General features: G+C 36.2%; 1 protein-coding gene across 1 annotated transcript in view; it reads right to left on the bottom strand.

Annotated features, from left to right (window-relative positions):
* Nucleotides 1–15,784, bottom strand: part of WDR27 (WD repeat domain 27) — a 236,527-nt gene that overhangs the window by 151,156 nt on the left and 69,587 nt on the right. Inside the window, exons 23-24 of the mRNA XM_027854869.1 lie at nucleotides 15,619–15,740; nucleotides 6,456–6,553 (exon numbers count right to left, since the gene is read on the bottom strand). Coding sequence (XP_027710670.1) covers nucleotides 6,456–6,553; nucleotides 15,619–15,740 — 220 coding nt within the window. The remainder of the gene's footprint in view (nucleotides 1–6,455; nucleotides 6,554–15,618; nucleotides 15,741–15,784) is intronic.

The raw sequence follows: 15,784 nt of genomic DNA, 5'->3' as shown, positions 1-15,784 counted from the left end.
AAAGAAGTTCCTTACCAGATATGTGGGACCCTCTCAAGAAGCCTTTTTTTTTTTTATTTTTAACTCCCTAGTCCACATCCGATCTTTTTTTTTCTAATTCAGTCTCAGTTCAAAGATCATCCTCCTACAATAAGTAGGTCTTTGATGCCCATTTGGTTGATTTTTCTAGGCTAAATGTCAATTACAGGATTAACCACAAGACATTGTACCAGGAGCGGTGGAGGGGTCTTCTCAGCTTCCAATTACTGAGGACTCAGCTAAACCACATTTAACTCACTTTAAGCCTATTACATGTGTAAACAGAAAATTAAAGTGGTTTCTTATTATTTTATTCTGCTATATCTATAACACATACACATACATGCAAATTTATATACATACACCATAAATTTATGTTCTCTAATCTCAATTGGCCCCTCAATGCAGCAAGGAAATCTTTTTACCCATTCCTAATGAATTCTCAATCCCATTCATCATAACATCTGTTCCAAACTTTCTCTGCTTTCAAACCTCCTACACTACCTTCTGTACACCCTCAGGTGAGGACTCTGTCTCATATTTACCAAGAAATTCAAGGACATTCACCTTGAGCTCCCTCTTCTTCATCTTCCACCCCCTAGACATCTTCTATCACTATATCCTTTATTCCAGTCTCTGATAAAGAGGTGCCTCTTTTCATCAAGGCCAATCCCTTTAATGCACTCTGGATCTCATCCTTTCCCACATTCTCCTGAAGATTGTCCCCATTATCATCCCATTCTTTCCATATCTCCATTTCCATATCTATTCTTATACCCATCCTTAAAAATATCTCACAAGCTCCTAATATCCACTCTGGCTACTCATATCTGTCCTCCCCTTCTCAGATAAACTCATTTTAAAAGTCCTCTACACTCAGTTCCTCCACTTCCTCCCACTTCATCTGGTGATCTGGCTTCCAATCTCATCATTCAACTGAAACTTTTCTTCTCAAAATTACCAGTGATCTTTTAATTGTGAAATTTAATGGCCTCTTTTCAGTCTTTATCCTTCTTGACCTCTCTGCAGCATTTGACATTGTTGATCACCCACTCCTGAATACTTTCTTCATGATACTTAATACTCACTCTCTCTTGGTTCTCACCCTATCTCTCTGATTATTCTTTCTCATTCTCCTTTACTGGATCTTAATCCATAGCATGTCCCCTAACTATGAGTACCAAAGGGTCTCTCCTTGGCTTTCTTCTCCTCTCTCTCTATACTCTCACTTAATGACCTGCTCAGCTTCCATATATTAGCATTTCTACACAGATGACTCTCCTATCTATATATCTAGCTTTACCATCTATCCTAAAGTCCAATCCTGCCTAACTCATTGGCTTAAACTGGATGTCACATAGGTATCTGAAATTCAACAACATTTATGTTTCCTCCACAAATATTCTGACCTCCCCTCTTTCCTTAAAGGATACCATCATCCTTCTAGACACCCAGGTTTGCAAACTCAGTGTCCTCCTAGACTATTTCCTCATCCCACATAGGATCATCAATTTACGAATAAAAGAAACCTTCAATATCATTTACCTTAACCCTTTTATTTTACAGTTGAGGAAGCTGGAGCCTAGTTATCATGCAGTAAGCATATCAGAGGTAGGATTTGAACAAGATCTTCTGATTCCAAATCCAGCACTAAACATGTCTCCTATCTAATCACTCACAACATCATATTGTTTCTGTCTTCACAACATTTTTTCACATGAGTTCCATTCTCTCCCCGCATACAGCTACAACTCTAGTCCAGATAGTAATCACCTCCAACTTGGACTCCTGCAATAACTTCTTATCTGATCCATCCCCTGTCTCAAATCTTTTCTCACTCCATTCTCCACAAGGTTTCCAAAATGATTTTCTTAAAGAGCCGCTCAGGTCTGACCATATCACCACCATCCCCATTCAATAAACTCCAGTGGCTCCCTATTAAACTTAGGATCAAATATGAATTCCTCCATGGGGCATTTAAAGCTCTTCCCAGTCTGGTCCCATCCTACCTTTCCAACCTTATTAAATATCACTACCCTCCACATACTCTATGGGCTGCCCAAACTAGACTCTTAACTGTTCCTAGCGCTTAGCACTATGCCTAGAACATAGGGGGCACATAACAAATGTGAATTGGCTGCTTGTTTCTCACACACAAGACTTTGTCTTAGTCTTTCATCTCTGTGTCTTTGCACTTGATATACTTCATACCTGAACCTCCCTCCTTACCTGGGACCTTTAGAATTCCTGGTTTCCTTCAAGGCTCAGAAGGGCCACCTTCTGCATGAGACTTCTTCCAGTCCCTCTAGATTGCCTTCCCCTAAAGGTTTACCTTGCAAGTGTTTAAAAAGTGTTTTGTATTTGCATATTATATGTGTGTATACATACATATATATATATACACAAATACATATATATATGTATATACACATATATATGGTGGCCACTTTGTTGGGATATATATATTACATTATATTATGTTTGATATAATAAATACCTGTTGTCTCCCCTATTAGAATGTAAGATCTTTGAGGTCAGGAACTGCTTAGCTGTTACTGTATCCCCAGCATGTATTACAGTGCCTGGGCACATAATAGAGCATTAAAAAATGCTTTTTTGATTTTTAAAAGGGGAGAAAGGATGGAAAGGAAGAAGAAGTAGTAGAAGGGAGAAATGGGAGAGGAGAAGGAAAGAAAGACCTTCACTGTCTACTGATCATCTATTATAGAATTATGGGAAAACATGAATAAGTATACCCAAAATAATGAAATTGTGGATACCCCAAAGTGCCAAATATAGGGAAAATCATCAGTGTATTATTACCAGCAATTAGGAAAGCTAATGACTTACATTAAAATAAGTTGACCCATGAGTGAAGCAGATAGATTTGAATAAAGACGATGGAAATTATGCCAAGTCTAATTTAGAGATGATGGAATTTTTAAATTTAATTTTTCTTTAAATACAAAAGATCCCTGCATAACTGTTTAAAGCATTAATAACGATGATAGTAGCTAACATTTTTATAGAATTTTAAGGTTTGCAAATTGCTTTACAAACATAACCCCATCTGATCCTCACAACCACCTTACAAGCTAAGTGAATTTTTATCCACATTTTATAAATGGGTAAATAAACTCAAAGAGGTCATGTGACTTGTCCATGGTCAGACAGTTAATAAGAGTCAGGTGAGGGACTCAAAACCAGGTCCTGCTGAGTCCAAGACAAAAGTTTTTTTGTTTTTTTTTCCCATACACCATGCTGCCTCTCAAATTGATGGATACTGACTACTTAAAACTCATAAAACTTGAGAATAAACATGTTTTAATTTTAAAGTATAATTAACTTAGGTACTGTGGAAAAAGAACTGGATTGTAAGTAGAGATGTGAATTTTGGACACAACCTTGCCACTAATTTACTATATAACTTTGGACAAGTCACTTGGATCCTCATCTATAAAAGGAGAGTTTAGACTAAATTATCTCTAAGGACTTTTCCTGATCATTATTTGATCACAAAGGTTTCACAATACCATAGGTTTAGGCATTGTGTATTAACTAATTTTCCCAAAGACAAGAACGTCCATAATTTTATCTTCCCTTTCCAAGGAAAATATTAAACTTGGCAGAGTACTAACTTTTTAATTTACATCATGACTATTTTTGGCATGTTATCAGACTTACTTTGTACCTGTAGCTAAAGGTTGAATTGGAGCACTTCCCATGAAGCTGGGCAGGCACACTTTGGCTCCATGAGAAAGGACACTTACACTCTGGCCCCATGCAAAAGGCTTGGCTAGAGGCTCTTTGTTGGTCATTTGTTCCACATGGACAGAAGGTAGAGGGTTGAAGGGAAAAGGAGAGGGATTGTGTTGAGAAATGACAAATAGACCAAAAAGATCTGCCCATTCTGTGAACCAGAGAAAACGAGGAAAGGAGGTTTACAATTTTTTGAGGTGGCCTTTTTGTTGAGATAGAAACAGTGCCACCTCTACCTTGGACTTCTCAAAGGTAGGAAGGGGCTTTTTCTCCTTTCCTTCTCCCCATTGATGGCTCTGGTGCCTATTTGCACATGGCAGGAAGAACATGTACTTTCCTAAGTGAATATGAGACTAGATCTCAAGTCCATGGTTACCTCCTCTATTTTCCATTTCTTTCCCTAAGTACAGGTAACTGAACAGCAAACCTAAGAGATGAATGCTTCCAGCTTTGGCATCTATGTTAAGAATTCAAGAGGTCTGAAGTTCTGGGTGGTCAACAGCAACAAATATTTCCTGTAACTATATTCTTCTTGGAGAAGCAAATCATAAGCTAGATGAAAATGCATCTAGGCAGCACAGTGGATAGGGTCCAGGACTTGGAATCAAGAAGACCTGAGTTCATATCCTGTTTCAGACGCTTCTTAGCTATGTTAACTCTGGGCCAACCACTTATCCGCCTCAGATTCTTTATCTGTAAAATGTAGATAACCATTGCACCTATCTCCTAGGGTTACTGTGAAGATCAACTGAGATGTTTGTAAAGCACTGTATAAATGCTAGCTGTTATTATTCTTTGCCACCACCAGGAGAATAAGCCATGCATGCCTGGCTGGCCAGAAGATATGAGTAGCTGCCCAGACATTAATGAGAAAAATCTGTTCAAACAGTCCCACAAATCTCCCAGAAGTCTTTACCTTCCAGGAGAGTATAGCAAAGATCATAGATTAGAGATCGTGTTTTAGTATGTGTTAATCAAAGCTGATGAGTCATTCTTTTGTAATAGAGGAAACAAAGAGCTGTCCTATACCTGATACCTGCTAGTTTGCATACTGAATAACTTTTCCAGAAGGGATACTGTTGTTATCCCTTTGGTGGATACAAACTTAAAATTTATTTAATCTATTTCCCCCAGAAGTCTGGGGTGGGAATATCATGAACCAGAGAGTCTGAGAAAAGCCTGACTTCTCCTCCTTAGGATCAGGCTCCCCCAGAACTGAATCCAGGTCCAGCTGCACCAGGGTCAAGCCCCTTTATTGGAGAGGGTGCCCACCATCCAGGCGACAGATGATATCCTCATTACAAACCTTTAACTTTACATTTTAATATATTTGACTTAGCAGAGGATTGTTCTTTTCTCCACCAAATGCTCAGTTCTTTGCCCAATTAAATATTCAAAACCAGATTTAGCCTTGTCTTTTCTTCCTTCCAAAACTCACACACTTGCTGGCACTCCCATATTCAATATACAAGTGTGCTTTCATCTGTTTTATAGTTCAGGCATTTTTCTGAAACCACAATTCTTGAGCCTAAGATGTATTCAACAGATTCTAGGAAGGATTTCATATTACAACAGATTCCTCTACAGTTTTGGGTTGGTTTTTTTCTTAAGTTTTTATTTTCTCTAAGTTTTTATTAAAATTATTCATAATTTCACTCTGGCTTCCAGGTTTTTCAGAGCCCTTCTTTCTGAATTCATTCAGTTCTCTGAAAATGGAGACTATTTGTTAAAGCAAAGGATTTAGATTTATTAAATATCAAATGCCTTTTTTAAAAAAAGTGACACAGAATGCCCTCATAAGATTCACTTGATTCATTTTAGCTCCCATTGACTTACAGGTACCATAAGTTTCTTTTTTTACCCAAATTAAATTACTTTACTGTAACCATGTCTAATGGCATGAATATAATCCTTAAGAAGTGCCTTATTAGCAATGTCAGGGTTTTATTATATAACCCAGCATTTCTTTTTCTTTAATTCAACAAACATTTATAAAACATCTAATATAGCCAGAGAAATGTGCCTTTTTTAATTCAAGTTTTTAAAAAATAATCTCCAAAGAGGGAAAATATAATTTTGTAAACCTAATGCAAACCAAGTTTTGGTGGGGTTTTTTGTTTTGTTTTATTTTGCTTTGCTTTTAGGTTGGTTTCCGAGAACACTAGTTTAAGGCAACAGCCTTGCATATAGCCTGATAGAATGCCCAATTTCTAATTCTGAGGCAGAAGATTCAAAGCCTTCTTGCCTCCCTGAGCTGTCCTTTCTGACTGCATTTTAAAGAACATCAGGTGGTATGTGCGATAATTGAATGAAGCACTAACTTGTTATTGTTGCTGTTGTACGATCATTTCAGTCTTATCTGATTCTTCATGGCCCCATTTGGGGTTTTCTTGGCAAAGACACTGGAGTAGTTTGCCATTTCCTTCTCCAGTTCATTTGACGGATGCAGAAACTTAGGCAAACAGAGTTAAGTGACTTGCCCAAGGTCACACAGCTAGTAAGTATCTGAGGCCAGATTTGAACTCAGGAATATCAGTGTTCCTGACTCCATGCTTGGCTTGCTATCCACTGTGCCAGCTAGCTGTTAACTTTTAAACATGACTGACTAAAGTCCACAAAGCTTAAGAACCACTGATAAATTTTGATTGCCAAAAAGTTAAAACAACATTTGCCCTTACCTCAATGTTCTTAAATCCCACAGTTTTATTGCATCACCAATAGCTGTGGTTAGAAAAAGGTTGTAATTCTCAAATGGTTGTGCAGCAAATGCTGATCCCTATAATGTGGGAAACAAAATGAAGACAAGACATATTTTATAAAAGCTGCATTACCCAATATTATCTTAAATTACAATAATCAAAAGAATATTATAAGTTTCAAAATTAAGAAAGAAGCTACTTCTCATTATTTAGTTTTTATTTTCTGTATTTGGCTGTTGGAACATGTTCAGAGTAAGGAAGGAGAAGCCCTCAAGAAGAGGTGGCCAACATTGTTCAAATTCTAAGGACAAAGAATGTTAAAAGGTTATTGGATTTAGCAACTAAGATGTCATTACTGACTTTTGAGGGAATAGTTTCAGTAGCGTGTCAGGGTACTGGTAATCTGACTGCAAGAAGTTGAGAGATAAGGGGTGGAGGTAAAGGAAACACTTAGACTACTTTGTCTTGGAATCTAGCAATAAAGGGAAGTAAAGAACAATGCTTAAAACTGAAAGAGGTAAAAAGACGAAAAAAGAAATGGGACAAGTGTATAGTCCAAAAAGCAAGCTTTTTTCTGTGGCGATTTTTGCCTCCATCTTTCACTTTTTATTCCTTTACTCCAAAAGAAAAAAATCTAGTTGTCTACCCCAATCTTTGATGTACAAAGTATTCTACAGATAAACCTCTGTTCTAGTGACAGATAATCGGATTTGGATTTGACTTTCTCCGGGCCTTTCTTCTCTCCTTTCCCCTATTATTTTGAGCTGGGAGTTGCTACACTACATACTAGTGAGATGTGTCTATGGACAACAGGAAGGGATGAGATCAAGAGAACAAGTAGAGAGGGCTGGCCTTACCAAGAACTACTTCTTTTATTTGAGTCAAGAACTAAGGAGGAAAGGACTGATGAAAACATAGAAGAGTCTAGAGATGTGGAGTTGAGAAATGTAAATAATGACCTTAGAAGAAAGTATAATATTGTAGAAACAGTGATGGATTTGGAATCAGAAGACTCAGTTCAAAGCCTGGCTCTGCTACTAACTGTTTGTCCTTAGATGAATCACTTAAACCCTCTTGGTCTCAGTTTGCTTATCTGAAGAATGAGGAGAGTGGAACTGATGATGTCTGAGGTCCCTTCTACCTCTAAATTCCTGATCTTAATTTAACTTATTATTTGCTTATTATATATATGTATAATATATATTGCTTATTATATATCTCTTCCCCACAACCTTAGTCCAAGACCCTTTTATCACATGGAAGTGACCCTAGATTCTCAAAGGCAGCACCAATGCAATGCAAATTCTGGCACATGATACTCCCCTAAAAGTTTCAATCATGATCCCAGGAACAGAATCGCATCTGTTTTCTGAAGATGAACCTAGCTAAGAACAGAAAAGTTCATCACTAGTAAGCCTACCACTTGGTAAAAAATTCTTTAGCCATGGCAACCCACAAAACAAAGCATAAATGGGTTACAATTTTTATTACTGGAGGAAATATCCACATTGATGAGTCAATGGATTCATTTGACTATTGAGTATCTGAGTACTATTAGTAGTAATAATATTATCATAGCTCCTTCTCTATTTTTACTCCATTCATCCATTTTTTTTACTGGATAAAAGGGATCCAGCACTTTTTCCCCCTTAGTATCACATGGAACTACTGCTCCACTTCCCATATAGCACCTAAAGCTGAATATTATTTATCTTTTTAATAAAATACTTCCTATTTCTTTTATTTTTAATAAACTTCCTATTTCTTCCATCCACAACATTGTTTTCTTTGTGTAATTATAAATATCAAGTGGAATAATTTTCTCAGGTACTCAAATTGTTATTTCAGATATTTCTTCAACTAAATACAAAAGATCTATATCCTGGGTTCATGTAAAAATGTATGCTTCCAACTATTTATATGTTATGAAAAAACTGTAATCTTTTGACACAGCATTTAATGTAAAAAATAATTATTTCAAATTGTAAATCAAGTGTAAAGTAATGTAGAATATTTGTGTTTGTAGGAAAAATATTAAAATTATATTCATTATTTACTTTCCAAAACAAAAATTGATATGCATAGTCAATCAATTTTGCTTTGCCACTCCAGGATACTGTTCATATGTTTATGATTAAAAAGTCTGTGGCCAATTGTTATCATCACTTTGATGCATGTGTCATTCTACCTATATAATATGTTGTTATTTATCCGTTGTTTCTGAAGACATTACAGGGTGATATCTTGACATGCATGGGAATTGGATTTAAGTGAGTCTGAGTTGCACAGAGTTATCAGCCTCACTATCTCTTCCAGAGTCATCAAAAGTCCAGTGGCAAGAAAAAAGTTGAGATGACTGGTGATGGCCTGGGATGCAGTGGATGACCTTGCCATCTTTGATGCCTGACCAAACTCTAAGCACCTCACAGTGCCTGCTTTAGCTACCTTCGTGGCTGTAGGAACAAAATGTTCTCATCCACAATTCTGCCAACGGAAGTCTTCTCGTGTTTGGGGTAGACATCCCCCTAACTCACCGATGGGTTTGAGGCCTGTCAGTTATCCTCAACCCGGTTTAGCTTGTCTGCCAAGACTGTTTTACTGGGGTGTGGCTGTTGCACATGCCACAGCCTCTTGGAGCCATGGGTGAGAGCTGAGTAACAGGTGGACACCAAAGGTGGATGAGCAGCCCTGAAAAGGGCTTGGCAAGCTCTCACTCCAGAGGTGTTAATCCTCCATGAATGTCCCATACACCGCTTTATAATATGTTCTACGTACACAACAGATACATATCTCATAAATAACTACAGAAATACATGTTATAGCCTAATATGAACATTTTAAAATGTAATTGTGCTATTCATATATTATGTAGCTTTTGTATTTTTTAATTTTAATGCTTACTAATAATTCCCTTAATTATGATTTGCCAAATAAATTGGAATTTCCAAGATATTTTGAGGAAATATGGACGGAATATTCAAATTTGGGGACATCCTGGAAAATTCAGGATAGAGAAGACACAATAGAAATTGGGCAGGAACTTAGTGACCTATAGAGTAGCCTGTATTATAGAGGAAGGGAATAGCAGCAGCCTGTTTAGTCCTAGAAACTATGGCGAATGAAAAGCTAGTTAGCTAGCTTTGTTGCTGCAGTCTGATCTTTTCTGTCTAGTCATGAAAGAATCTATTATTTTTTATGAGTGAGTCATCACACAAAAGGACCAAAATCTGCATTGCTTTTGCTGCATTAGGGGAGGGGAAGAAGAAAATACAGTTATCGCTTGTGCAAGTATATGGTTCTCTAGTTAATGACACAATAAAATGAAAAAATAAATCCTGCTATTCCCACATACTTAAGGTAACTTTATAGGATTAAATAACAGATCATTTTAGAGTTGGAATACTGGCATATTCAAGTAAATCTATTATTGGTACATGACTAACACGGTTACTACATTTAAAAGTAATTAAAAATGACCTATTTTACATCTTACTGGAAAAAAGACATTTGTGCACAATTACAATTTGTGCTTCTCATGTTCAGTTCAGTTGAGACTACAAGAGTAGCAACTCCCATATGGCTATGGTTAAGTTGAAAACTTTGATGTCCACTATGTAACTGGACAAATATTTAAGAGATATTCAAAAACAAGCTATTAAAACACTGAATACGGCATCTGCAAGCTTATATGTTTCCTTTCATTCCATTATATACCATTCAGACTTTTATTTTAAGGAAGTCAAACAACTATTTTTCCTATAAGAAACCTCAATAATATTTTTCCTAATATATCACCCATCATCCAAGAGGCTCCTATAGCGGCTCCCAAAACATTCCAAAAAAACCACTGAAAGGAAACTTGGAATGAAGGTGGGCTCATAGACTGACAACTGAAACACTATCTGTTACAAAGGTATAAGGAAGAAGTTTTTTGTTTTTTTTTTAACTAAAGTCACTCAAGCATACACTCCTCCATAAAAGGACATCATGAGCTATCAGAAATATCATTTACTGGACACATTCTGCTTAATGAAAGGGCAACTAATATGGGTATTAATGTACCAGTATCACTTAGTTTATGACACAAGAGCATTATCAGTGATAACTGATGTATGTCATCGGTTTGGAAGACCTGGAGAGTCTGTGAAGATTCCTGGGATACTTAGTCAAGAGAAGACTTGAGAAAGGCATCATTGTACTATGTGAAAAGTACTAACTTGGGAATAAGAGCATGTGTGTTCTAGTGCCAACTGTGTCACTAATCCTTGTGACTGAAGGCAAGTCATCTATGCTTTCTAAGTCTCAGTTTACTCATCTACAAAGTTATGAGGTTGAACTACATGATCACTAAAGTCCTTTCCAAAATTATAGGATTATAAAATGCAGACTCTTGAATAGACAAATTAGAAAGCTATTATGTGATTTTAAATGGTGGTTATCAACTGGGAAATGGCTTAACAAATTGTGGTACAAGAACGTTAACAGAATATCACCGTGCCTTAAGGAATACCAAATGTGAAGAATTTGGAGAAGTACGGGAAGAATTATATAAACAAATAATGACGGAGATAGGGAATGGATCTATGATTTCCCTGATATAGGCAATTCCCTGGGTGAGGAAACTTCCTGTAATGATTGATGTAGGTTGGTACCTTCAGTACATGGAGCATTTAGATGTAAAGATTTGCCCAGATCTCTAAGAGGTTAAGTGTCTTTCTCAGGCTCACACAGGTAATATGTATCAAAGGCAGGACTTAAATTCATATCTTCCTAGTTTTAAGGATAGTTCTCTACCTAGTGAAATATGACATATATGAACTGAAGCAAAGATGTAAGTAGAATCAAGAAAACAATGACTATAACAATGTATTTGGAAAGAACAACAAAAACTTAAAACTGAAGGCTATGTAATTATAATGATAATGCTTGGCCCTGGTGTAGAGTTAAGATACTTCCCCTATCCATTTGGTGGAGGCAGGAACTATAGGTATGGGATATTGCATATACTATCAGACATGGCTGATACATTTTGTCTGTTTTTTTTTAATCTTGTTTTAAGGGGTGACTTACTGAAGAAGGAAACAAGTTATATTCAAAAATAAAGATGATATAAAAACAAAAGATATCCACAAAAGTAAAAATTTTAAAATTAAAATGTGACAACCAGACCTGAAAACTCACAATACAGTGGAATAATCATCTCTCTCAAAATTATATTAATGCAGTCTAAGATGTTTCCTGTTTGAATTGTCATTTCACACTGTTGCCTTATAATGATTTTGAAATCCAATAAAAACAACTGAAACTTTTTCATATGAACTAGTATTTAGCCACACTTCCCCAGTCCTATAGTTATATGGTTGATTTTTTGAACCCACGTAAAAATTTGCCTTTATCCCTACTAAATTTAATTTTATCAGATTCAGTCCATAACTCTGACCTTTGTGGATCTTTTTGGAACTTTATTCTATGAACCAATGTGTTACGTATCCATATAAGCTTCATATCATCTATAAATTTGGTAATACAACTTCTATACCTTCACCCAAATTACTTTTTTAAAAAGATGCAACAGAGCAGAGCCAATGATAAAATCTGTGACACTCTCTAAGAGATGCCCCCTTTAGTTTGATATGTACCAACCTATTCAGTTCTAGAAAGATTTTAGGAAATGAAAAGGGCATTAAAGAAGTCAAAGAGGGGCAGCTAGGTGGCATAGTGGATAGAGCCACTGACCCCGAAGTCAGGAAAACCTGTGTTCAAATCCGGCCTCAGACCAAACACTTGACACTTACTAGATGTGTGACCCTCAGCAAGTGACTTAACCCCAACTGCCCAAAAAAAAAAAAAAGAAAAAGAAAAGAAAGAAACATTTTTTAGGGGCAGCTAGATGGCACAGTGGATAGAGCACTGGCCCTGGAGTGAGGAGGACCTGGGTTCAAATCTGGCCTCAGACACATAATACTTACTGGCTGTGTGATGCTGGGCAAGTCACTTAACCCCAATTGCCTCATCAAAAAAGAAAAAAAAAAGAAGTCAAAGACAGGAAGAGTAGCTAGACCAGGATCAAATGCATACAGAAAAAATCTAGATAGAAATAAACACAATTTGGTGGACACTGAGATATGTATTCACTGGATATCTAAAAGAAGAAATATTACCTATTATTGATTAGAAAAAAATCATATCATTGCCAAGAAAAGAAAATGAAGAGGACATCAAGAATTACTGAAATATACTTATTTTATCATCTCTACAAAAATCTTTATCAGAATAAAGTACACACATATACAGAGTATCTTCCCTAAAAATATGGAAAGGGAATAGGTATGCTTTCACAAACCATATTTTACAACAAACCACATCTTTATAGTCACAAAATTAACTGAAAATGCTAAAAATACAAAACTGCACTATGCTTACTATTTGTTGATTATTTTTTAAAGCAATTGATTTAGCAAATTGTAAATCTGCTGTACAGTACATTCAGAGTAAAATGTAACACAAATGACAAATTCATATAACCTAAATTGACATATTCATGGGAGACATCTCCAACAAGTTACCTCATATGCATAGGTCAAAATCATATTAAATTCTTTAACATATTCAACAAAAAAAGTCTTTATTTGAGATGTTAGCCACTGTCATGGAGATATACAGAGAAAAACCCAAATGTAATTGGTATTTCCCACGGATGATGAGATACTGTTTGTAGATGATATTATGTTAATTACATCAAACCTTAGGGTAATATAGAGCTTCATGAATGAGTCCTACAACTACACAAGAAGAGTTCAGAATAACAATCAACGTAGGAAAACCAAGAGGATTTACAAAGTATAAAGTCTACATTATGATCATAAAGTTGGTTGGATATCCATCTGGGCTGGTCCCTCAGTACATATATCTCATACAGACAATAAACAGAACCCAAAACTAAACCAGATAAAGACACCAAGCTGTATTGTTTTAAAGAAATTGTACAATGCTTTCAATAATCTCAGACTGCTTCATGAAACAAAAATTCATCTTTTTAACACCAGAATTTTTCAGGTGATGTTAGATGGCTTTTAGTCATTTATCCGCATAATCTCTAAAAAATAAAAATTGTGAGTAACCCAAAAAGGCAGTGGAGAGATGTATGGTGGGCATGTATACTAATGATGGCTTATATACAAAAAATGGTACAAAAGTTAAAATTCAGGAAATGTATGAGCGGAAAAAGATACTAGAGAAAGAGAGAGGGATAACAGATGGCTGGCTTAGGTACTATACTGATTCCCAGTAAATGTTAAAAGACTTTAGAGGAAGCCTTCCAGAATGTTGGGTAAATCCTCCATGGAAGATTAACAATAGAACATGGACAAAAGTCAGAATAAATGAGAAGGTATTACTGGTTTGCAACCTAAAGAGTTGAAGAAAATACCTACATCAATAAGCTGACAGATCAGGGGTGGGGAACCTGTGGCTTCGAGGCCATGTATGGCCCTCTAGGCCCTCAAGTGCAGCCTTCTGCATTAAGTTCCAAATTAGAATAAAAAGAAGCATCAATTTACAGAAAACACTTAAAAATACAAACTTCTGTATTCAATGAAAGGGTAACACTTGAAGACCTAGAGGGCCACATGTGGCCTTGAGGCCGTAGGTTCCCCACCCCTGTAATAGATCCACTGAAGATAAATTGAAGTATTCAGTCCTAATAACTGTTTCCAAATTATACAGGGAAAAAACTTCCTTTTTATTTACCTTCATTCAAAGACAGGTAGTTTATGACACTCATATCACATCTGAAGTATCTTTAAGTTGCACTACCAAATGTAACTTTTTTTTCACTCTCTTCCTTATCTTTCCCATGACTTTTCTCTTATCCCATTCTCTCCCCCATCTTCTCTCTTTCATTTTTCTTTGTTTATATCTGCATATATATAAATATACATATAATATATAAATATACATATATGTGTACACACACACACACACACACACACACACACATACAGGCAGTGTATATCCCCACTGTTGGCCTTCAGAGTTAAAGAGTTTTTTGATCCTTGCTTTAGAGTCATGTCAAGACATTGAAGGACAACTGGGGTCCACGACTGGGAGCCAAGATAACAAGAGATAGACAAGAGCTGAGGATCCCATGACTGCCGTATTCATCTTTGTTTTCCACACAGCACCTTGTAGATGGTAGGCACTTGATAAATGTCTGATGAATGATCAAATGAGTCATAAATAATAAACCAAGAGTCTGAACAGCGGGGACTAAGGACATAGATCAAGCAGTCTTCAAATATGGTAATCAGAAGCATATTGACAACCCTTAAGACATGGAATCAATCAAGTTAAGATAAAGAGTCTATGGCAAGCAAGAGTCAGGAATCCAGAGCATTCATTAATCAATGGAGGATACAGCAAAGAAGGGTAGAAATAAGACAGTGAACATGATTGTAGGGTAGGATCTCTTGGTCCTCTAGAAGCTGTTCTATCTATTTCGCACTGGCTTGGATGACTGAAGTTTCATAAGTATTTTCCAGAGGAAACCAGAGCCACATAAGAAGTCAGTTTCCTCTGATTCTAGCTGAAGCAGGAGCACAAGGAAACACCCTACACTCAGCAGAATACAGAAAACCAACAGAGTTAGAATAAGAAGAGGCATCAATTTACAGTCATATATTTTTAACTAGAATATAGATATTCTCCAGGGAAAGAAAACACTTTTAATAAATAATTCATGAAATAGAAACCTATAATATTTGAAGCCAACTGAGTCTTTTATTTTCCCTCCCCTTTTATTAACCTTACTTCCAAAGGAGAGCAGTTTTACACCTACTACATCCAGAATCAGCAACAGGTAGCAACACTTTCTCTACAACTCTTACAGTTTCATCAAAAAACAACAAGGTCAACAAACAGAACAAAACCTGGAATACCTTCATAAGCAAGTGGCCCCAAATCTGTATTCTTGTAGAAATAGTGGAAAAAATGCATCCTGGCTGATGAGACACTTATATGGATGCAAAACTAATTAAATGTTATAATTAGGCAAACTGATATAAATTTGTATTTGAGAAATATTTTTTAGATACAAAGTTCCGCAATTTTATAAATTAAACTAAACTTCTGAAAAAGTACTTACTTTATTTTGGCAGATCTGATGGGCTGATCTTGAATGGATATCTGGGATCACTGCTGCACTGCAATCTACGTTGAGATCAAAAACTTCCAATGCTCTGTTACTCCCAGTTGTGAGAACAATATCTACGATACTTTGAGTTAAGATCAATTTATAAGATGCTAGTTCT

This window comes from Vombatus ursinus, unplaced genomic scaffold (genome assembly GCF_900497805.2).
Source record: "Vombatus ursinus unplaced genomic scaffold, bare-nosed wombat genome assembly UNPS02010639.1, whole genome shotgun sequence".
NCBI lineage: Eukaryota > Metazoa > Chordata > Mammalia > Diprotodontia > Vombatidae > Vombatus > Vombatus ursinus.
This window is presented reverse-complemented; position numbering and strand designations above follow the sequence as displayed.